General features: G+C 39.5%; 2 protein-coding genes across 4 annotated transcripts in view; one reads left to right on the top strand and one right to left on the bottom strand.

Annotated features, from left to right (window-relative positions):
- The window catches only part of MKP-4 (dual specificity protein phosphatase MPK-4), a 181495-nt gene that overhangs the window by 67818 nt on the left and 89717 nt on the right, over positions 1-23960 (top strand). The window contains exon 9 of one of the 2 annotated variants that reach the window (XM_072302344.1): positions 16512-21866. The exons of the other annotated variant lie outside the window; for it this stretch is intronic. The gene's annotated coding sequence lies outside the window, so the exon portion shown is untranslated. Of the gene's footprint in view, positions 1-16511; positions 21867-23960 lie in introns of those variants that run through there. 2 annotated transcript variants of the gene reach the window in all.
- The window catches only part of LOC109041617 (retinol-binding protein pinta), a 36062-nt gene continuing 32498 nt past the window's right edge, over positions 20397-23960 (bottom strand). For both annotated transcript variants that reach the window (XM_019058005.2, XM_072302345.1), the window contains exon 6: positions 20397-22730. In XM_019058005.2, coding sequence (XP_018913550.1) covers positions 22579-22730 — 152 coding nt within the window. In that variant the 3' untranslated portion in view covers positions 20397-22578. The remainder of the gene's footprint in view (positions 22731-23960) is intronic.

Here is a 23960-nt window from a genome sequence, read left to right on the forward strand (position 1 = left end):
TTTACGATATTGTCGGACAAATTTGAGTTTTCTTGTCTTCTTAGAAGATTAATCGAAAAGTCGTCCGCGGCACCCGGACTGCAGGTGGCCGTGATCAGTCACGGGAAGCGCGAATTCGATTAATTAAATAGAGAGGAATCTTAGTGAAATGTGTTGCAAAAGGGCACAAAGTTACTTTTTCTAACTATTAGAGAACCACAAAAAGCTATATTTTTTCCGGCATGATGAATTTTTCGAGCTTTTTAAGTAACATCTCCTCACTAGTAAGGCTAAAGTTGAAAATTTTCAAAGCCGAAGCTGGTATTATTTCGCAGGTTTCCCAGGAGGGAAAAAGGATGAGTGCCTTTTTATCCTAACTTTTCACGCATGTGTGAAATGCTATATGTAAAACCTAATAGGGTTAACCATTTTAATTTCAACACAACGATGTGTCATATTCATAACCAAATTAAAAATGAAGCAAAATCATATAAATGGTTAGGAAAAGTAATCGGCATTTTACGCTAATACAGGGAGTAGAACACAATATAACCCAAGCGTGCGGTTGAAAAATTTTCGGTTAGTTTTTCTTTGGGTTACATTGACCGAATTTCTGGTTTGAAAAATTGCAACCTCGTTAAAAATTGGGCACAAACTGTCAGGAGTCAATTTGGATCGCATATCGCGCTAGCCACTCAAACAGCGTAAGAGTTTGTCACCAGATGTCTTGGAGTAACCTAGGTCTTAGGTTAATTTAACAAAACATTGTATTGAGTAAGCGAATCGAATTGGCTGACCTACACTATAACTAACCCAAAGTAGCAATAGACACGGAAATGTTTAACTGTTTAAGTAAATATATGTCAAATTATCAAAACGCTTACCTATTGCAGTTATTTTCACAGGTGATATTCCAAGGATCAGAATCGCTTTGAGTATAAGACAAGTCGCGTCGTAATAGCGATTTCTGTCCGACCATCGAGATACTTCCAAGCTATCCCATACACGTTTCGCTCGTGGAATGTCGAAGGTGATGGTAGAAACTTTCATCTTTTAGAAGGCGCCGTTTTTATAGATTTTCTAAAGTTTATCCAAAGTTCATGGATTTCAAGAGTAAAATGCATTTTGAATTATTTTTATTATTTTTGCATGTAATCGATGCGTTTCAATTCAGTTTTCCGTAGATCAGTCGCATGGTTAATCGCGCCGAAACCGGGCAATTGCTCTCCGAAGATTTTCAAATTATCAATACAGCATAGTTAATAGTATAGTGGAATCTCGAATGTACCATTGCGATTTGGACACGATCCGCATGTTATTCGAAATTTTAAAACATATGATAAGAATACAAAATGATATAATGTAAATGTATAAAATCTTTGATAGTCCATAGCGGACTAGTAAAATCAGGAGAAAATGTAGTTTCAATTCTTGAAGGAAGTCGCGTCTTTTATTAGAAAGTATAACGCAATCGCTGATTAAAAATTAATCATATTCTAAATACCACGCGTTAGAATGAATGACTCGAACACGAGATGAGGTCTCATTGCGGTGTTGAATAATATACCTTCAAATTTCTATCCTTTTGCTCCGTCACAAAGAAAGTATTTAGAAATATCTGCAAGTGAAACAGCCACGGATATTTAAAGTTGCGGTGTATTTGAACCCCTCCGCGCCCTCATTGTCGTCATCGGTAACCCCTCAGATTGTTTGAATTTTGCAAGGTCAAGATCAGAATAAATCGAGGTGGATGATCTCTCGTAGGCAGACTTAATAGACACTCCCACACAATGGGAAAAAGTGTGTAAATTGTGTAAGAATTGTGTAAATGTGCGTGAAAATGCTCACGATCTCTTGATCAAACGTGAGAAGCATTAATTTAATGAACACACGCCCACCCAACGCCATTTAGTGTCCAGAAACAGAATACAATGAGAGCAGGGTAGAAGCATCAGTAAGAGCTTACGGGGTTAAGGTGATTTTATTGATTATTTGTCAGTAAGCCTGGATAATGGTCAGTTTTCACTGGGGTGAGTGTTGCAAAATTAGTTGGAAAATTGTTATTTGGCCCCTTGCCCCAACGAACTCTCCGCGCCTTCAGAAGGCGTTTTTGCGACGAAAAGAAAACGGAAAATGATTTAAAAAAATATATACTAAAAAGTTAAATAAAATTATTAACATTATTATTAAAACGGGAAATTATTAAAATAAATTATTATTAAAAAATTACTCCAAAAATTCGAAAATAGAAAGCTCATCTTGCCATAAAGACCTGTTTATAGCTACTAGAAGCAATGAGTTATTTCTGATGATGAAAGTAAACAAAAATTAGGAAAATCTCCACGATCCTTCGAGGATTGCAGGCTCGCGTTATACACTGGTTGGATATTGGGTGGTGGGACTGGTGGGTCTGACACTCTGACACCGAGGAATTACTAAGATTAAAGCGCGCACTGAGAAAAAACTATGGTTTATAAACCTATTAGAGGTAAATATGGAACACCTATAATAGTCGTAAATAAACTAATGATTCTCGGTCTGTGAACCATACTAAGGTCTCTGTACCTAATTAAGGTACCCCGTACCATAACTAAGGTATATGTGCTATTATTATATGTAGAGGTACTACTATTAGTGGTGTTCCATATTTACCTCTAATAGGTTTATAAGCCATAGTTTTTTCTCAGTGCGCAGTACGTGAAGTATTCCTACAGTCTTGTGGACGCTAATGTGCGTTTGGTGCAATGCGAGAAGTATTCATGCAGTCTTGCAGGCGCTAATATGCGTGTCACGTCGGCCGCACTCTGTTCGGAGCGTTTATTCCAACTCGCGTTACAATAATCGTGATATCGAATGATGGGGCTTAAAAAGCTCATTTTGTGTGTGGACGCCGTATGGGCATTCCAACGTTGCTTCGTTTCTCCCGATAAAATATTCGTTTCGAGAAAAGTTAGGCAAGTTCTCCACATTTGCTTTTTTAAATCGAATGGACCATTAAACAAGGTTTACAAACGCAAGGATTCTGCTACATGATTCCTCGCGAGAATTTTACGTAGAACACGACTCTTGGAATGAAAACTACTTTCATGAAAAATCATGAACATCTGTCCTTCATATCTCTGGCAGGGTTCGGGGTGTTTGAAAAGTCCTTGGATATACTTGAATTTATTTCCGAATTTCAGATCCTTGAATCCCAGGAAATCTTCCAAATAGACTGAAAACCCCCTGAATTCTATACATTTTTGAAGGTCATTTGGCCGCACTAAAGTTAAAAGGAACTAGGGCCTTGTCCTGCATGTACTCTTATGGAACATAGGGCTCAGGCCATAATATTGATGTAGGTCCATTTGTTTTAAATACGTTCATTTCATGCACTTTTTCCGGCATGCCCCCCCCCCCCCCCCCATCTGCCACGGAGACTCCGCAAATGGTTAATAGTGTCGTTGCGTGTGGTTTAAAGTTTTGACTTCTTACCAAATGATAGCTACGAAAAAAGGTATCGAAAGAAAAAACTTCCATTTTCAAGGCAGGAAGAAATTTAATTTTTTTTTGTACCAGTGAAAGTTCTCGAAAGATGAACCGGCAACCGTTAAAGAATGCTCACAAGGCCTTCCTTTCCTCAATCAGAGCTCTTCGAAGAGTCTTAAAATTTGCTATGTGAATCTGTCATCCGTGATAAAAATGAGTCGAGGCTCTTTTTATGTTGGACCTCGAGTTGACGCTAATTTGGATCCCATAAAGCGGGTTCAATCAGAGCTCAATCATAGACGGACCGGACCCCATTTATATTTACTATAGGGTTTAACCCCTGCGCTTGGAAATAAGTTTTTCAACGAATTAAAGCTAAAATGGAGAGCCAGAGAACTCCGCCACCTTCCGGCCAAAGAACCACAAGCGCCATGCGACGTTTAAAAATTTCCGTCGCCATTTTATTTTATTTTTTTACAGAGAAATTGTTCCATGAATCCGTCCGAAAATTTCACCGAATTTTCTTTGTGCGGCCAATAAAATTCAAACAGATTTTACAAAACATTTCTCTGTAAAGAAATAAAATGACGGCGGAAATTTTTGAATTTTGCATGGCGCTTGCGATACGTTGGCCGGAAGGTAACGTAGTGCAGACCGTAGTTCTCCTCGCTGCGGAGCTCAGAAGAAAAAGCGTAAAAATGACACTGTAAGCAAAAACATATTTTGATCTAAAAATATATTTTATCCCATGGTAATTCGACAATAGTACTGTTTTGACTAGTGAGGAGCTTGACGCCAACAAGTTTTCTGATTGAAAGACGATCGACATTTTTTGGTGGTGGATAATGATTGCTCAGCATGTAGCCGTCGCATTATGCGTGCGGTTTTTGGCAGCCTGGCATTCCTTCTCTGACACTTTGAACTGCTCCATGATGAGGAAGTTTGTCAAAGCTGAAGCTAAGATCTGAAATCAAGTTAAAGACAAATTCTGCTTACGCTGGGAAAAAATGGGTTCAAATTTGCCGCCACGAAAACTTTCTCTTGATTGAATAAAGAAAAAATCGCTTGATTCAATCAGGTTCCTTCTTGGTAAAAGGCACTCAGTAAGAACTAGACAATTGATAGTGCATTATGTTGTCACCTTCCGGCTAAAGTATCACAAGCACCATGCGACGTTTCAAAATTTCCGCCGCCATTATATTTTAACACAGAGAAATTGTTGTTTGAATCTGTTCGAAAATTTCACTGAATTTTTTTTTCGTGCTGTCGGTAAAATTTTCGGACAGCTTTTTTGATTAGTTTCTCTTTAAAAAAATAAAATGCCGGTGGAAATGTTCAAACGTCGCACGGCGCTTGTGATACTTTTGCCGAAAGGTGACGATGTTGTAATGATGTGTTAATTGAACTGCATTTTGCAATTTGGAACTATAAATTTTGGCTCTTCTGAAAAAACATTTATGTGCATAGGGAAAATAATAACACATACGTCGTTTTTAAACCGGGCTAGAATTTATCGTTCCTAATTGCAAAATGTAGTCCAATTGTTCAAATGCATCGATGCTCTTCAAATTTTACGTTTCATAAATATTTAGCCGCTGTTTTGAGATTTCATCATTCTTGAAGCACGGTCATTTGTCAAAATCGATTAAATATATTTTTACCCTTTCTTTTCCCCAAAGCAACCACCTTGACAGAAAGCAAACAATTCGCATTTCTTTTTAAAAAATTGAGGTTTAATTCTTCAGAATATGCGACTCGACGAGGTACCGATCATAGCAACACATTTCACGCTTTGTTTTCAAAATTTTACGTACAGTAATTTTGATTGACGCAGAAGGAAGTCAAACTCGAATCGTCAGCTTCATATGAACGTGTACTATTATCAGTGCTCAAATGGAGCACTAATCACACAACCGGCGGCAATTTTTTTTTTTTTTTTTTTTTTTTTTTTTTTTTTTTTTTTAATCTAACTTCTATTAATCATGATGATCCATTATATCCTCTCAGAGTCGATTTTTGAACTTCATGATAGTTCAATCATTCTGTGCGTTAATGGGCCTGTCGCAAACTTTCGCTTGAACAAAAATAAGAGCTGTCTCTATCAGTAAATGTCCCAAAAATCACGATGAGCGCATTGGCAAAGTATGAAATGCACTCCTAACTTCATAGTCTGCTCAAGAAATTTGCGGGGTTTTTTAGCTTCCCGCTTCAAAAAGGATACTTGAGCACAGGTAACATTTCGTTAGAGGAGTCGTTCCGTCCAACCTTTTCGCAATAGCAGTACCCAACATAGCCCACGCTTCTGTGCGCAAATCGCATTCGGGAGCACAAGGTCAACCAAAGCGGATCTTTTTATCAACGCGAAGAAATCGTGAATGTAAACACGCTGCTGTGTTGGTTTGTTAACGAATGGTTAGAATCTCGTCCAGGCAAATGTGTTTCGGCGGATTGGTGCCGGTCATGTTGAATATTGTGTAGCATCCTAGTGCACACGGGTTGGATAGAACGACACCTCTAACGAAATGTTCACCTGTGCCGTAGTATCGCTTTTGATGCGGGAAGCCCATAAAAACGCAGATTTCTTACGCAGATTGTGAAGTTTGGAGTGCCTTTGAAACTTTGCCAAAGCGCTCATTGTGATTTTTGAGACATTAACTGGTAGAGACAACTCTTATTTTTGCTCTAGCGAAAGTTTGCAACGGCTCATTGTGAATAGAAAACATGCTACAATATGCTTTAATCCGCTCCTTGTGTGTGAAAATTTCATTCATCCATTGTTCCTGTGATGTTCGGAATTAGTATCGTGATTGTTTAAATAGTAGTCATTTGTGTCCAAATGTTGTGTCTTACCGCCAAAAAGGTTTTTCGCGTGATTGTAAAGAGACCAGATGCGCTCACAATCGGAGGAAAAGATCGGAGAGCTTGGAGGAATACTTTGATCTGAAACTGGAGAGTAAAATTAAGTCAAACACGGCAAGTTTTAAGTCATAGCGCAGGGTTATTCACATTTCTGTTCTATTTGAAAGTGAAGCGTTTGGTGTTTGATACGGTGTCTTATTTTATTTTCAACAGCAGGTGAAGTTACAATAATAAACGTTTTTTGATCAATTCACGTTTTTACTTTTCAATCGACTCATTTCGATCGAATCCTTATTTTTCGCTTCGTCGAATCCATAGCCTAACCTTCGAAAGGGTTCATTGATCAAATGAACTTCGTTATCCAATTCGGAACCACAATTTCTGACTTCGTTTGGGAACAACCTATGTACCGTTAGTGTCCTCATGCACACAAGAGTTTTTACAGATGAGCCAGAAATTGTAGTTCCGAATGGCAACATTAGTCCAAATGATCACGTCATTATCCATCGCTAAGCAACGAGGGAGCCTACTTGTAAAAGTCGCTTCCATTGCATGCTTTTATTTAATATTATTTATATAAATATACTACTGATGAGAAGAAAGATCGGTTTTTATGAAATGTTTCATCATTTGAAAGGACAATAATTCCAACTAACTCTAGAAAAACTTCAAAATCGCAAGTTGAAAACCGCTGACGCCGCAAGTTTGATAATCGCAGCAAACACAGTACGGCCGGCCCCGGACTGGCGCGGAACGCATAGTAGCGCCTTCCAAGTCTGCAGGATACTTCATGCATTGCGCTTACAGCACGGTGCGCGCTCATGTCACAGCGTGGATTGTTATTCACCTTTCTGTTCCATTTGAAAAGAAAGCGCTTGGTGCTGGGTACGGTGACTCATTGACCATTTTCTTTTCAATAATGGGTCTTTAACTTGAACGGCATGCAACCGGAATAATTTAGAGAGAATTCATTTGAATTTGGTTCATTAATACTCTTTTATTAAGATGTTATTACTTAGCGGAAAAAAATTAGACGTCGTACGTTTGTGGTGAGGCTATAGAAAACTTTGCAAACTTCTTAGCCCATTCAATTTTTTTAGTGGAGGAAAACCACTCATTCTCAATATCGTCAACTATTCTGCAATTGTCTTTGTTTGTCCAAAAAAATCTGCTTAACTACGCAACAATTTTTGCTCGGTTGCTTTTTCCTAGAACTGTTGAGTGAGAGCTAACATTTTGATTAAAATGCTTTTAAGTTCAGAATTGAAATGGTCAATCTCTGAAGAATTATATCATAGCTTGCTTGGTTTTCGCTGTTTTAAATTATCTCAGAATTTTTATTCGATATAGCTGTTCATTATTTCTCTGAAATACTTTGGCAGCTTTTACCTCAAAACCAGCCATCCGTTGCTCTTTAGTCGGTCGAATGAATAAAAGCTGCAACTGGAAGTCCTCTGTAGCCTAGTAATAAAACAAAAAAGAAAGAAAGGATTTAATTAAAGCTTATCCAATGGTTTTAGCTACGCTTCTTCTCAAATTCAACACGGCCTTTACTTTAATGGGTCTGATGTATGTACGTCATAAATACGCAGGCAACCTATCAGTTTTTCTATTTTGTTAAGTAGCAATTAAGTCAGGTGCAGCACATCAGAAATTTCATACTTTCCAAAATGCATCCTCTGCATAGTCCGTGTTATGTACAAACTTTCAATATTATCGCTGCTGCAAGCAATAGTTTATAAGTCACGAGCAAGGTTTACTGAAGAGGAACACATTAGATAGCCGTTTGAAAGTAAACCTACAGTCTTACAGACAGTTGTTGGCACCGCGATCCAGCAATCAGTCGTAATACAAAGTTTATACAGGGTGTCCCAGACCACTTTTGCCTGGCTTGACTGCCACCACAGCCAGTTTACCGCTGCAGAAAAACATTAAATGAAGATCCAAGTCGAATTTTTTTTGTGATAAAACACTTTGCAATGCTGTGTAGCCAAAATAAGTTTCGAGCTCGAGCTGAAACTCCCCCTGGAAGATTATCGCGTCATAAAGTTTTGTTTGGGATAGATTTGCACGAACCCTTTTGCGTGTATTTTCAAGAAGAGGCATACGAAGGCCTTTTTTCGACAGGCTCTTTAACGCTTCCGCGGGAATTTATTTCTGTGTCAAGGGAGAACGCCGAATGAGCATTCGAGAGTCGCCAAATTTCCTTTGATTAAATGTTCATTTTTGAAGAAAATTATGAATATTTTTCCGTGAAATTTTAAGACACTTTAGATCAAATTACGAACAAAATTATCCGAGAAATTGGCAGAAATATGTCCTAAAATTTTCCTGAAAATCAGTGATTTGCAAGAAGTAAATCACTTGGCAACGCCTGAAGGCTCATACGGCATTCTTCCATAGCACGGCAGTTCTGGCCTCGCATCTAGCAGCTTGAGATCACTTGGACGTATTTCTATCAAACGGAAGTAGGCGCAGGTGAGAAAGATGAGGTGCTCTCGTCAGTGCTTGAGCCGTAAGAATGAATGGGAAATATGAAGCGCCAGTGACCGTAGCCGCGTCTCGTCCTTAACTCATGAGCCCTGTCCACGCTTTAGACCCATGCCCATTAGAGTACCTTTATAGACAGAGTATGGCCATTTCTGTTCCGGTTTTTCATTGGTCGCGAGCGAATAGGCTGACACGATGCTCTTAGGGCCGTAAATAAACAAAGAAGATGGCTGTTAGCAGCAAGCAAGATGGAGGTTATGCACATCTTACATCCTCCCGTGATAAAGGTGAAAGGCGATTTAACAATGTTTTCGTGTTTTTTTCGTGTGTTATTCGTAGATTTGCTAGTCTAAATTGTTACTGCCGTATAATTGAAATTTGTGTCAAATTTAGCTTCTTATCGATGTTACGGTGAGTCGCCATCTTGTTTGTTTATTTACGGCCCTAAGAGCATCATGAAGCCTAAAAACTCGTTGACCAATCAAAGAGCGGAACAGTTTTCCTGTAGCAAAAAGATACGAATGGCCATACTCTGTCTATAAAGGTACTCTAATGCCCATGGCTCATGGGTGTCGCATTCGGTTGCCTCACAATTCCGTTTGCTGAATTCAAAGAGCGGGATTTTACATTCTGTCAAACGGAACTATGTGCAAAGTGTATGAGCCATGGGCATGTGTCTAGAGCGTTGTGGACAGGGCTCATGAGTTACAGACCGCGGGAGCAGCGCGGCTGCGGTTTCGTCACTGTCGCTTTACATTCCCATTCATTCTTATGGCCCGAGCACTGACGAGCGCACCTCATCTTTCCCACCTGCACATAGTTCTGTCCGCTAGAAAAAAAAAGAACACATTGGATCTAGAATCCAGACTTTTGAAAACATTGACAAGAAAAAATACTCTTGATTCAATCAGATTTAAGCTTAAATCAAAAGGAAATCCGCTCAAATTAAGAGGCTTGGATCTTGATTTAAGCAAAAATCCGATTGAATCAAGAGTATTTTTCCTTGTCGATGTTGAGATTGAATTTGCGTAACTCCTCACTTTTTAAAAGGCGGAAATGAATTCACTGGGGGGAAAAAATACATTGGATCTAGAGTCCAGACTCTTGAAAACATTGAGAAGAAAAAATTCTCTTGATTCAATCAGATTTTTGCTTAAATCCAAAGGAAATCCGCTCAAATTAAGAGGCTTGGATCTTGATTTAAGCAAAAATCCGATTGAATCAAGAGTATTTTTTCTTGTCGATGTTTTTAAGAGTCTGGATTCTAGATACAAAGTGTTTTTTTCCAGTGTCTGATAGGAATACGTCTTCTTGTGCGCAGGCCCGCCACATCCCATCTCGGGCCCTGGTACCAATTTTCTGGCCCGGGCCCCTAGCCTATGGAGGGGGGGGGGGTCCGGGGGGGCCTCCCCCGGGAAATTTTTGAAATTTTAAATCTATTTGGACGCATTATGAAGCTCTTATGATGGAGATTTTCCTTCAATTTCTGCAGAATAATTACGCCTTTTTGTTTACTTTCAGCACCAAAAACTTTCGAATTGTTGCATTCAAAACATCTATAAATTTTTTTTTGAGGAGGCAGATGATAATTTTCAATTCTATGGGGAGCCGGGCCCCCCTGGACTCCCCTTTCGTACGTCTATGGCAAGGGAGTTAAGCCATTGAAGTCGAGGATGCCCAGAAAGGAGCCTCTTAGCATCCGACAACGGAAGAAAACGAAACACAGTTACTAAAAATATCATTCTGCATATACTCAAAATCTTGAAAATCTCTAAAAAAGTGAGAAAAATTTTATAGTGCCCTAGCGTGTTTTTGAAACTTTATTCACCTTTTGCGGAATTTTTAGGGTAATTTTTTCACTTTTTCCTACGAGACAAGGGTTACACATGAATTCGTAGTGGTTTGTCACCTGCGTCACGGGCCCCTCCAGGGCCCGGGCCCCGGTACCAAGGACCCAGTATCCCCCCCCTTGTGGCGGGCCTGCTTGTGCGTTGTGTGATTGGTGAAGGGCCCTCACGCATTTTCGGATGGTGTATCCGGTGTTGAAGAAGAATAGGAGGAGGGAGAAGAGGATGACCAGCTTCAAGTGATATCTGAAAGCCCCGTCGAAGGATTGGTGCTCGAGGATGGTGCTGGGCGCGAAGGCGAAGTAGACGGAGACGAGGAAGATGCTGCTCATGACGAAGATCCGAGTGACGAGCGTGAAGACGAAGACGGTGCCCAGCTGCTGGACGAGGCTGCTCAAGCTCAGCCACAGGAAACGCAGGTCGTCCGTGTGCTTCGCCGTCGTCTTCGATTCTTTCAGCAACCTCTGTTCAACAAACTCGCATTCATGAACAGAGAAAAATGGACCGCGTTCAGCAGGAAGGAACCAAGCCACATCAGCTATTGCCACAAACTGGGCAATTTCATTTCTTACATGAAAACGATTGTGTGGATTTTAGTGCAAATTTCGGTGAACATTCTGAATAGTACGAAGCGAATTCCTGAAGACTTTCAAAGGAATCCGCACAGACGTTCTCTTGTAAAAAATTGAATTGCCTGAATGAGCACGAATGACGAATGAGCCTGAAATTGTAGTTTCGAATCGCAAAATGTAGTCCAAACGATCACGCCATTACATTGCAGAGCAACGAGGGAGCCTACACGTAAAAGTCGCATCAAATACAGTGCGGCCGGCGCGGGAAGCATAGTAGCGCCTTACAAGACCGCAGGTTACTTCATGCATTGCGCGTACAGCACGGTGCGCGCGGCGGATAGTATAGCGCCTTACAAATCTGCAGGATACTTCATGTATTGCGCCTATCCTACGGTGCACACTCTCAATCAGTTCGTTGAAAAGCCGTATTTTCTTGGTGCCGAACTTACCGCGGTGTACACATTCTCCGAATAGTGCACACCGCGAGCTTGCAATCCTAGGACCGCAGGATTGTAAAGATTTTGCAATCCTGCATGTTTTCCGGTGAAAATATAATTTTCCCGGCCGCTTCGTGAACCCAGTCCGCTTCTGATCTTAACTGCAAGGAATCAGAAATTTGGATGATTTTCAATTTCTTTTTAGTGATGAAAATAACAGAGAAAATAGAATCAACGAAAATATCGGGTTGAACTTTTCTTTGACTTTTTTTGGTATCAATTAGGCGCTTCTGATTCTTTGCCCGGTTTTACGGTTGGTTCAAGGGAAAATATGTTTCGTTATTGCAACGATGTTATTACCTGAGTAATTTCATTTTTATTCCTGAACTCAAGGTGTTTTCTCTCGCAGACAATGAAAATAGACGTACTTTGAGTGGATATCCTACCTGTCTGACCTCTGCTTTCAAATCCTCTAAAATGAGCCGAAGGCATTGAGTGTTGACGTACCAAAATCCAGCCAGCTCCCATGCGCAAGTTGCGTTGTACGTGTAGGATATTTGCTCGACGACCCTCTTCCAAGTTATTTTTTTGGCAAATCTCAGCTCACTGAAGAGACACAATGGTATAAACGTGCACCAGAAGTGGGTCATGTACGTCGTTCTCTCGAATTGTTGTAAGATGGTCTTGAAGCGTTTTCCAGTCACTCGCTGGTAATGAATCTAAAACAGGCGAAATAAAAGTCATCATGAACAGAAATCGGAAATCCCATCCTTGTCGCCGGAGACTTCTGTAGGTAGAGACCCCTAATTTCGGCTGATCTTCAAAAGAGCCTCCCAAAATAAGGGCTGACTTTCGCCCCTTTTTCGGTATTAGATTCGACCATCAATCCAAGGTTTAAATGGAAGCTTATAATAACAGAAAACTCAGGAAAAAATTCAAGATGAGTATAGGAACCGTTTTCGAGGTATTGGGGGGGGGGGGGGGGGGTCAAACTCCAGCCTTGTTTTTCGCTATTTTCTTGTTGAATTCTTGAGTCTACGGGGTTGTTATCGTTGTTTCCACATGTTATACACACCGGTTCCTAATTATTTTTTACACGCAAAATGGAGTTTTAATGTTGTCGAGTCGATGAATCGATCGGTTATATCGATTTTTTAAGATTCTTTACGGAAAATCAACGAATTTTTGAGATTGAAATTCTTCATTTTTAGATAGTCACGATTTTTACATTTGAAAAGGAACCGATGTATTTCAATATCTGTCATTAATTCCTGTAATTTCATGAAATATTTCACGTAAATTTCAAAATTTTATTTTTCATGAAATTTTTCCACCCTGCAGACTTCCCGTGCTTCACTTGGACTGCATTTTGCAATTTGGACCTATAAATTCCGGCCCGGTTTAAAAACAACGTATGTGTCATTAGTTTTCCTATGCACATAAGTGTTTTTTCAGATGAGCCAGAATTTATAGGTCCAAATTGCAAAATGCAGTCCACTTGGAAGTCGTATTTCGTGGAGACTCAAACGCAAGGCAAAGAAAATAGGCGGCTCGCCATGACCGTCCATTCCCGTTGGACGCTGCGCTGCCCATACGCACAGCCAGGCGATGCCACTAAAATTGATAGACTAAGCAATAGACCAAGAAGACGACGGGATAATAGAGCGATCCTATTTGTAGAAGTGATTGATTGTAGTGGAAAAAAGAGGCAAGTAATGGACTTATTAACGGCTACCCACGTGTGACCCTATAGGTTATCCATCTTTAAATTTTCCCTGTTAGTATGTAACAGTCATCCGTTTCAATTAATAGGATCGCTCCTATTTCCCTTCTGCCCTATTGTCTATCGCTTTGTCTATCAATTTCACCAATGAGCCCGATGAAAGGGTTCCGGGGAGTATATCACGAGCACAATCGGAGCTCCGGAATAATTGAAATCGTTTTGCCGCGTTTATAAAGATTAATTTGTCAACATTTAAGGATTAAATTAGGGGGTATTTAGAACGACAAATGCACACAGTGGTCGTGAAGCAAAACAAAAATGCGACAAAAATGTACCCTCAAACGGTTTGCAGGAGGTGAGTCTATGGTACGTGTGAACTTGAAATCGCGGAAAATCAAAATCTTGGCTGATCCTAATTTTGAGATACCGCAATTTGAAATTTTCATCCTGAATACAAGTTTTCTACTGATTTTGATCAGCTGTCTTTTTTATTCGTCCGTGGAATCTGTGTTGATCGGTTCACGTTTTTATATTTCGTTCGATTTATTTCGATCGAACACATACCCTTTCGTTACATGCAGACTCCCTATCCTATCATACTATTTTTTTTAAATTAACAATTCGCCTCCATCTGCGTCTGCAGCAATTGTTGTTACGAATATGTTGTGCGTGCTTATCTCAGCTAATTACATACTTGACTCTTTGAAGGCGTTTTATGTGCACAAGTAGCGCAATCTGTCGGAGAAAGGACGAAGTAGGGATTAATCGATTCGTTCAATCTCACTTCTGTTGTTCTCCAACTGGGTGCTCTACTTTCGCACATTAAACGCCTTCAAAGAGACAAGTATGTAATTAACTGAGATCAGCACGCACAACATATTTGAAACAACAATTGCTGCGGACGCAGCTGAAGGCGAATTGAAAACTCCTCGCACCATTTCCGATTTTTACGTGAACACCCATACAGAGGAACGTATAACCGCTGTATAATGCGGCCCTACGTTCGTTGACCCAAAACCGCCGATGCGCGGTTCTACGTCTCCGCTTTTAGTTGACCTCATAGAGAATAAAAAGGAGGGGTTTGCATCTTGAGGTTTGTCTACCCTGTGACCGTAGGTCGGTACAACCTGGCCAGCGATATCCGGAATTTGAAGTATGAAAAACGGACCATAAAGTCCGATTTTTTTACTTAAATCAACTCATAATATACTGTCAAGCACTTTTTATAGAATGACTTTTTTCCATAAATCACACCATTTCCAAGAAAATCGATGATAAAAGTCGCCGTACCGACCTACATCATCAAACAAATTCCAAGATGCCCGAAATGCAAACACCTCTTTTTTTTTCTCTATGAGTTGACCCTATGTCTCAATCTGCATGAGGAAACTAATTGTACATTTCTTGTTAAAATGAGCCAGAAATAGTAGTTTTTTAGCCTGAAAATGTAGCTAAATCGGACCTACCGCTGAAAGGAACATGCTCATATGTATTAAATCAAAAGGAATCATTCACGTAGGGTTTATTTACTTCGCGGTTTCGTTTGGTCTAACAGAATGGGACATTGTCCTTCCTAGCCGAAATCCTCCAATGGACCACTAGACAAGGTACGAATTTAAGCGATCTGATACATGTTTCTTAACCAGAATTTCACGTAGAAAACGATTTACACAACGAAAATTACTGAAACCAATTCCTAACGAAGATATTAACGCTTTTATTTCACATTGGTTACGAGGAATTTGGACTGCCCGCTCACAAGAAACTCAAAGCTCTACGTGAGTCAAATCGTCCACTACAACGGTTTCAGCAAGCTTCTCAATCGAGCAATGTTCATTTCCCATCATGTGTTGTTCAAACTATTAGCAATTTGCTATAACTGAGCCAAAGCGTCAAAATTGAGGCTGCCAGATTTTTAAATCGCAGATACTGTCATGATAACGTTTAACGCGCGATGTGAATCACGTAGAATATTGAGTTTTCATGAGCGGGTGGTTTCAATTCACGCATCAAGCATTATTGAATATCTTCGTAAGGAGTGAATTTCAGTAATTTTCGTTGTGCGAATCGTGTTCTACGTGAAATTTTGGTTAAGAAACATGTATCAGAATGCTTAAATTCGTACCTTGTCTAGTGGTCCATTTTGGATACTTACTTGAAGCATGTGCCAATCGGTGATGAAAGCGCGCGAGCGGGAAATTTCGAGAGAAAACGAGAGGAACTTCGAGATGAGAGGCGCCGTCGTGAAGGAGTCGAAGAGCGCGGTGAAGACGTCGTTGAACTTCTTGGCTTCCTTGATCCGAGTCACGTTGTTGACGACGGTGAAGGCGTGGATGCAGAAAGCCGTCGTCAAAACCACCATCGAGTATATCGACTCCCGGGATGTTGCTCTGTACTCAACGCGCTCGCCTTGTCCTGTTATCACCGAGACACCATTCCTTTTTTTTCAAGCTGAATAACTATTCATAATTATAGGCAGACGGTCAGTACCACCGCCGTACTTTTTCAGAAAGAATATATTTCACGGAGAAAAAAACTTCGTGCGTGGGACCCGAAGTTTAGGTCATATGAATCTCTGAAGTTTTCGGATTGTGCATCCGAACACTTAAGGTCCAGCTGCTGAGGTTTGGATCACACATCTGAAACTTCGGTTTTCACATCCGAAGAACTTCGGTTCTGACATCCGAAGAACTTCGGTTCTGACATCCGAAGAACTTCGGTTCTGACATCCGAAAAACTTCGGTTCTCACATCTGAAGTACTTCAGATGTAAGAACTGAAGTTTCAGATGTGTGATCCGAACCTCGACAGCAAGACTTCAAGTGTTCACATGCTCAATCTGAAAACTTCAGAGATCCATATGATCTAAACTTCGGGTTCCACGCACGAGCTTTTTTTCTCCGTGTTGAATCACCTGTTTTCAAAAGGGAACAGATCCATTTCTCAACGAGTTTTATGCAAGCCAAGGCTCATGCAAAAATGGACTTGTTCCCTTATGAAAACAACTGATTCAATATGTTGTACTAATATTTTTATTAACAGCGTGAATGCACCTTGCTTACTAATTAATTTCTTATCATTCACTAATCAATTATTTATGCCTTACTAACATTTTTAGTTTTCTTTTTCTGTTTCAGGTAAGTTCTGCGTTCGGATACATATTTTACACATTCCCGCTTCTTCGCATTCTGTAAGAGGGGTGAAGAATGTAGTCCTTTCATTGTAAGTTGATCTCTTATAATTTCGAATAATTGGAAATGTGCCGTATCTTGGCAGATCCTGACCTAAGTCCTCAAAGAAATGGCGGGAAGATGCGAATTTATTTGATGTATTCTCGTGGTACTCGTTCTGGGGGGTCAAGACGAACTGTTGTCACCAGTCGGAACGCCTTCAGATATGCGTGATACTTCACCTCCCACACTGGAGTCGTGTGATCCAAAGTCATTGTGCACCTGGTACTTACTCGTAGGATCTTTCCGTCGTCCACCGAACATTCATGAAGGATTGCAAGGTTTTCCGATTGCGTGCAATCGATAAACCTTGATGGAAATTTTTGGTACACATTATTTGGTCAATGCAACTTTTGGAGATTCGCGCAAGCAAATGATCAATAAAATCACTTAAAATCTAACTCGCACCTAATATTTTTATTTCCGAGCCCTCGAAACGCGCCCACAAGTGAAATTATTTCGTGCAAGTGAGTTTTTAGGTATTTTTATTGATACATTATTTATTCTGTCATCTTCCTCAAAATTGATAGGTTGACGAAAAGCTATATTTCGAGAACACAAGGCATCCGTGGGTATAAATACACTCGTGTTGTTGTTTTATTATGTTGTTCAAGGCCGGAAATAAGGAATTCAGTGATAGCGTTATCATTGAATGTGAGAGTAGGAGTTACGGATGTACGCGAAAATTAATGCTGTGCGAATTGTATCAATTTGTGAAGTACACTCGTCCTCGTCCTCTTGTGCGACACAATAGGCTAGAAGAAGATAGGCTTTTACAGTTCAATGTGCATAACTCTGGAGTTAGTACCGATAAATCATAATTCATTCTGTGGCTCTACTATTGTTGTAAGCGGGATCTTCGGAGCTCGTTTTACCTACCATGGCCCTTGGCCACTTACAAAGAAGGTAGCTAGCTCCCGATACTTACCTGTTTTCTTGAACGTAAGAGGCATGAAGCCCAGAAGGAACAGAGACATGTAGCTAACTTTAGTCTTCTCCAGGTAGATATTTTTATCATCATCGGAGTAGAGATCCAAAGTCGTGTAATATCGCAAGCGAGGTTTTTCCACGTCCTTCGACGTCTCACGACTGATTTGGAAGACCATTGCGGAAGCGCTCAATTGGAGGGAGAGAGACTCCTCTTTTCAGATAAGTTTTGATTGAGACGTAGGATCATAAAAAAAGGCGGAAATGTCACTGCAAGTGAAAGTCAATGCAAATTGGACCGCGTTAAACAGGAAGGAACCAAGCCGAATCGCTAAATTTAACTAGGCAATTTAATTTTTTACGTGAAAATGGTTGTGGGGATTTTTGTGAAAATGTCAGTGAATCGTCTGCACAGTACGAAGCAAATTCGTTAACAGTTTCAAAGGAATCCGCTCAAACGTGCTCTTGTAAAAAAATAAATTGCCAAGTTGAATTTGGCAACAGCTGATGTGGCTCGGTTCCTTTCTACTAGATGCGGTCCAAATATGGAAAAGTGGGCATCTAAAACGTAGCAAGTGACATGGGGGCGGAACGAAGAAAAATACTCATGAAGCAAGCTGACTTTTGCGTAAACTATGAATTTTCGCATTAAACATATTTGTGCGGACTTTTGGGTAGCATTTACCAATTAGAAACCAGCGCGATTGCAGTGTTGTAAAAATGTTAAGTCTTCGTAATTATCTAAGAATATCCCCTCGAATAGCAAATACGTTTTACTTCTCACCAAAGAAGTTGTTAATTTTGAAGGAAAAAAATTGTTTGATTTTTAATACTGTACATATATTAAGGATTTTTAAAAGAAAATAAGAAGTTGCACGACCTTGAAAACACTATATTGCGCTGGCCCATTTTTGCTAATGCGATCCATTCTATCATGCTTGTTGTATCAGTAACTCAATGTTGAAGCTTTTTGGCCGCAGGTCTCTTTTTACGTGGAAGGTCATAAATATTAGTCATTGAAAAAAATTATTTCACTTGAAAATATTGTAATTAGAACATGGTACCTGGTACCATCTTTAGGTCATTTGTAGAACGACCGTTGAGCAGATCAGGGACTCAATTCTGCGTTTAGCTAGGAACTGCATATTGATCATTTATGTGAGTAACTATGCGGAAACAAATTGGACATTTTTGTGCCGACTCAACCTCCGAGAGTCGTCCAAAAAATAAATTTACCCATTCAATATCTTCTAAATTAGTATAGATAGAAAAATTCAGCAACAAGCGTTAAGAAGCCTTTACTCTCAGCTTCATATCGCGTTTTAAAGCTGAGATTAGTGGCTTTTGAGCGATTTGTGCAGATTTTCTCTGTCCATCGTAGTTTAAGAGATATTGCATGGGTGAACCTACTTTCTGGCCGACCCTCGTACTTTTAATTAGCTACTTTATGTTGTTTTTCTTCTCATTCTTCAATTTTGAAGTTTATTCCTCTCATTGAAATCAAATTAATGACTTCACTCTGTTGTTAATAATTAATAATTTGCGCGGATCCTCGCTTATATTTTAGTTGAATTTTAGGCCTCCAATAATTACGCCTCTATCAATAATTTAAATGATGAGTATTTACGCAGAACTTTTCTTACCATAACATCCTTCTTTCACCGCAGTAATGACATGGAAATGCACCACAACAGTCCGTTTCGCAGGCCTGGTGATTACAACCCTACAATGTGCCTCAATAATGAATCTATCCGAGTGCCCATTTATGTAAGCGTGCTGTGTGATTGGTTCGAAAATTGCTATTTCTAGTCGTTTCGATCTTGAGGAGGACGCATTATTTTGACGAAAAATTGCGTGTGAAGCAATAACGCTTGTCATTTTTGTGTCTTTTATTCAATTTGTACGCCTGCTACTGAACGCTCGCTGGCAGTCTTGCGAAGAGTGTAATTTTCTCCGGACTGTAATTATCCGCAAATAACACTCTTTGATGGGACACTTTCGATTATAAAGTAATCACATATGTAGCGTTGTCAATTTGTATAGAGTATTTACATTTTTTATTATTGATACATGTCAGTTTTTCGATTTTGCTTGGAGGTGGATATCAATGTATGAGCGGTGTTGTTGGTTGTAGAGGGCATATACTGTGAAGAAAATACGAGGTACCTGCTACCATATCGACGGCGCAAGTCCGCAATCACGTAACTCGTTTGCGGTGTCTGAAAATCTCCACCTCAATGTTATTTTTTTAAAGGGGAACAAATTGACATCATTCCTTGAAGTTTTTGCAGAATTTTCTTCGTTCAGAGAAGAAAACTCACGGCAGTTTTAAAGAATTGCCTTTGAGTAGTTTTCCGTTGAAAAAGTAAAGTATGATAGGAAGTCTGCGACGTCGCAAACTAAGTTATGTGATTGCCGACTTACACTATCGATAGCACTGGTGGACGAAAAAAATCCTTGGGAAACCTAACTCCAGCCATTTTCCAAACAGCTTGACAGTTTTAATGGTTGATTTGAATCACGTTGATTTAAACGGTATGATCGAGATAAAAGTACAACATTTTGATTAACCGTCTTTCAAAATGCCACTTACTTTTTGACTCCCGTGTCAATCGTGTGTTAAAATTTTGTCGCCCGTGCCTATGCCCTTTTTAACGATGAATAACAATGTTACGATTTCTTTTCCAATAAGCTTTTTTCTCCGTGAAATTCTTTGGGTCTTAACAGAACTATCCTATGCTAGAATTCAAATTCTGCATTTTGATATAATTGAAAGTTACCTACAGAAATGTCTGGCCAGTTTTAACAACCTCGTGAAGATTCTGTCATTATGCTCGTATCCAAAAATAAAGGAAACATTTGTCATTTTGATTCCGAAGGAAAACGTTTATTTTCGGATAAATCTAGTATACATACATTCTTAAAAGCAAAATCAGAGTTAAAGATAAATCATAAGGACATTTTTTTGATTAAAACAAAAACTATTTACACAAAAAAGATAATAGGAGCACAAACCATCAACAAAGATATCACAAACTTAGTATTTAATCATAGTTTTAAAAAAAATAAATTAACGTATTCCGGTAAGAAATTCATCATGAAGGGTCCTCATAGTATCCGCGTTTACACGAAATCATGATAAAATGTGAACAGATCGCCGTTATTTATCCAATTTGAAATTTTCTAAACAAAGACAAAAGGTTTTTACACAGTTTTTCCATGGATATATATTTTCTGTTCACGATTTTTCAAACTCACAATGGACCACTAGATAAGGTACGAATTTCAGCATTCTGATACATGTTTCTTAACCAAAATTTTACGTAAAACACGATGCACACAACGAAAATTACCGAAATCAACTCCTTACGAAGATATTTAATGATTCTTAATGCGTCAATTCAAACCACCCGCTCATGAAAACACAATGCTCTACGTGATTCACATCGCGCGCTAAACGTTATCATGACAGTCTCTGCGATATAAAAATCTGGCAACCTTAATCTTGACGCTTTGGCTCAGTTATAGCAAATTGCTAATAGTTTGAACAACACATGATGGGAAATGAACATTGCTCGATTGAGAAGCTTGCTGAAACCGTTGTACTGGGCGATTTGACTCACGTAGAGTTTTGAGTTTCTTGTGAGCGGGCAGTTCAAATTCCTCGTAACCAATGTGAAATAAAAACGTTAATATCTTCGTTAGGAGTTGGTTTCCGTAATTTTCGTTGTGTGAATCGTTTTCCACGTGAAATTCTGGTTAAGAAACATGTATCAGATCGCTTAAATTCGTACCTTGTCAAGTGGTCCATTTTGAAGAAGGACTTTATTTGATAAGCCCTATTGTCGTCACACGCGTGAACCCTGTTTTATATATAAATCCATGATTTCTGGGGTTCATGCGAAAATTGAGGTAAGCCTGTGTCACATTATCAAAATACTCCATCAAAATATCAAGGTCAAGTGCTGTGATTGGTCCAAATCATCGAGCAAGCCAATCAGAACACCTGACTTTGATATTTTGACGGGTAGCTTTGATAGTGTGACACAGGCTATTCGCCCTTGCGTCAGAGGCGACGATGTGTGATGTTATAAATGTATGACTTCTTGGGTTGTGATGTTAAGTAGGATGACAGGAACAGACATTGGGTAAGTACCAGGCGGATTAATCTCTCCAACTACTTAAAATGATAATAATCCCTTCAGATTTTTCGAATGTTTTCCGATGGGAGTTGATGCTTTCTGAATTAAATAGTCATGATGATGTAATTTGATATTTGCTCTTCAGGAACAAATTTTAGGAAAAGAAAATTTTAAAAAAGAACCGGTGGGCTGGTTATAAAAATTGATTAACAAAATAAGATATGGAGGGATCCCATTGGTGAAGAAGGTGGTTGCATTGTACAAAGAAGGTGTGTAATAGACTAGCTAGTGCCAATCCGCGAGGGACCCTGTGGTTAGTCCATCAGTCGCCCCTTTGCCTATGAGAACCACCCTTTTCAACCAATATGATCGCCAAATTCTCTCTTTTTCGCCTCTGTCCATATTTTTGTCTATCGATTTCGATAATCAGCCCGCTTTTGTAGATAATCCCAAGTAGCAGTGATGGCTATAAATAGCGATTTTATAGGTAGGTTATCGCGATTATTTCAGTAGCAATAAATGGAGATACCATCGCGTTAAAAATTGCGATATATCGAGATAAAATTGCTATACAACGCAATTTTTGGTTCGATAAAATCGAGATTAAATCGCCACTTATCGCGATTTTATTGCCGATAAAATCAAAATAAATATCGATTTTTCCGTTGAGAAACGCTATTTGGGATAGTCCGTTTTATGAACGGGCCCTCTGCTGAGATCATCAGAAACTAAGTCGTGAGAACTTTCCTCCAATTTCCTGACACTGCACACTTTATCACATTGATTTTTGTAAGACTCGGAGGAATCTGAGAACTTTCCTCCGATTTCCTGACACTGCACACTTTATCACATTGATTTTTGTAAAACTCAGAGGAATCTGTGTTGATTGATGGAAGCGTCGATGACTAATCGATGTTGATCTTCCTGAAGGATCCTTCAATTCCGAATAGGTCTTGTTGCAGATTCGATTTTCCCGGGCGTTTACTCTCGTCTGCTTTGACAGAACCCTCCGTCATAAACCAGTCTCGGTAGCTCTCCAACTTTTTGGCCCATTCATCTGAAACATACGGCAAATTTTTCAGTCTTGAAGTGGCCATTGGCGAATCCAGCAAATCGGCAACATTGTTTTTCTCCATTTAAACCTATGGAAATGTATCGATTTTTGGAAGGGCCATGTGCTCCAACAAGAATCGATTACTTGACATAGGTTTAAATGGAGGAAATCCGGCGTTGCCAAATTGCTGGATCCGCTTCTGGAAGTGGCTTTTACTAAGTTGCAGGTATCTATGAGTCTGGTTGCATCAATTAAAGCGGGAAATTGCATTTCCTTAGTGTAGGAATTGTATGCAATATTAACCAGTTTTTTCTAATTATAGCGAACCTAGCGAGTTCTTATGATTGCAGTATTGACAATTTTGAGTACGGGTTTTTACCCAAAGTGAAAAAGGGAAGGACGCCGTATGAGCATTTTGACGTTGTCAAGTTTCCATCGATAAAAATCGAAATTACTGGGAAATTTGTGAACATTTTCCCCCCAAATTTTCAGCCAATTTTGTACGCACTTTAATCTAAAATATCTGAAAATTTCAAGGAAAAATGTGGATGAATGTCTTAAAAATTACATGTTTTATCAAGGGAAATTTGGCCTCTCTCGAATGTTCATATGGCACTCTTCCCTGTATATGAAGCCCGCGACAATCAGTTTTTTACTGCCCACTCCACTTACTAATATTTATTTATTTTTCGAATCGAGCAAAATTTTGCGACGCGATGCGACGCGACGCGACGGTCGTCTATGGCAGGATTTGATAGCTCTCGCGAACAGTGAGCGTCGCGTTAAGCTGTGACGTCATTTTCTCAGGCATACAATCAGTGCACGAGTGCCCGCACAGCTCCAAGCAACATTGTCAAGTCTTGTAATAAAGGTCCTCCTTTTGGAAATGCGGGCTGAGGAAGGTTCGCAGTTCCGCGTATCGCTACCATTTCGACGAATGAGTAAACCCAAGTTTTTCTCGGTCCACTATGATAAAAAATCGATCCATAAGAATTAAATACATGTCTCAACAGTGTTCGATCAAACTTTGAAGTAAAATTGCTCAAGTTTAAAGGTAAACATTGTATTCATCGACCATCGATCGCCTTCGACGGCGATAGCACCTATTTTTAGGGGTGCCAAATGTAGTTTACTCCAGGAGCGCTAAAAATGTAAATCCGTTTGAAAGTATTTCATGTAAATGCTGATATTTGGACTACATTTGGATTACATTTGCAATAAGGAACCACTATC

Source organism: Bemisia tabaci, chromosome 7 (genome assembly GCF_918797505.1).
Source record: "Bemisia tabaci chromosome 7, PGI_BMITA_v3".
In the NCBI taxonomy this organism is placed as follows: Eukaryota; Metazoa; Arthropoda; class Insecta; order Hemiptera; family Aleyrodidae; genus Bemisia; species Bemisia tabaci.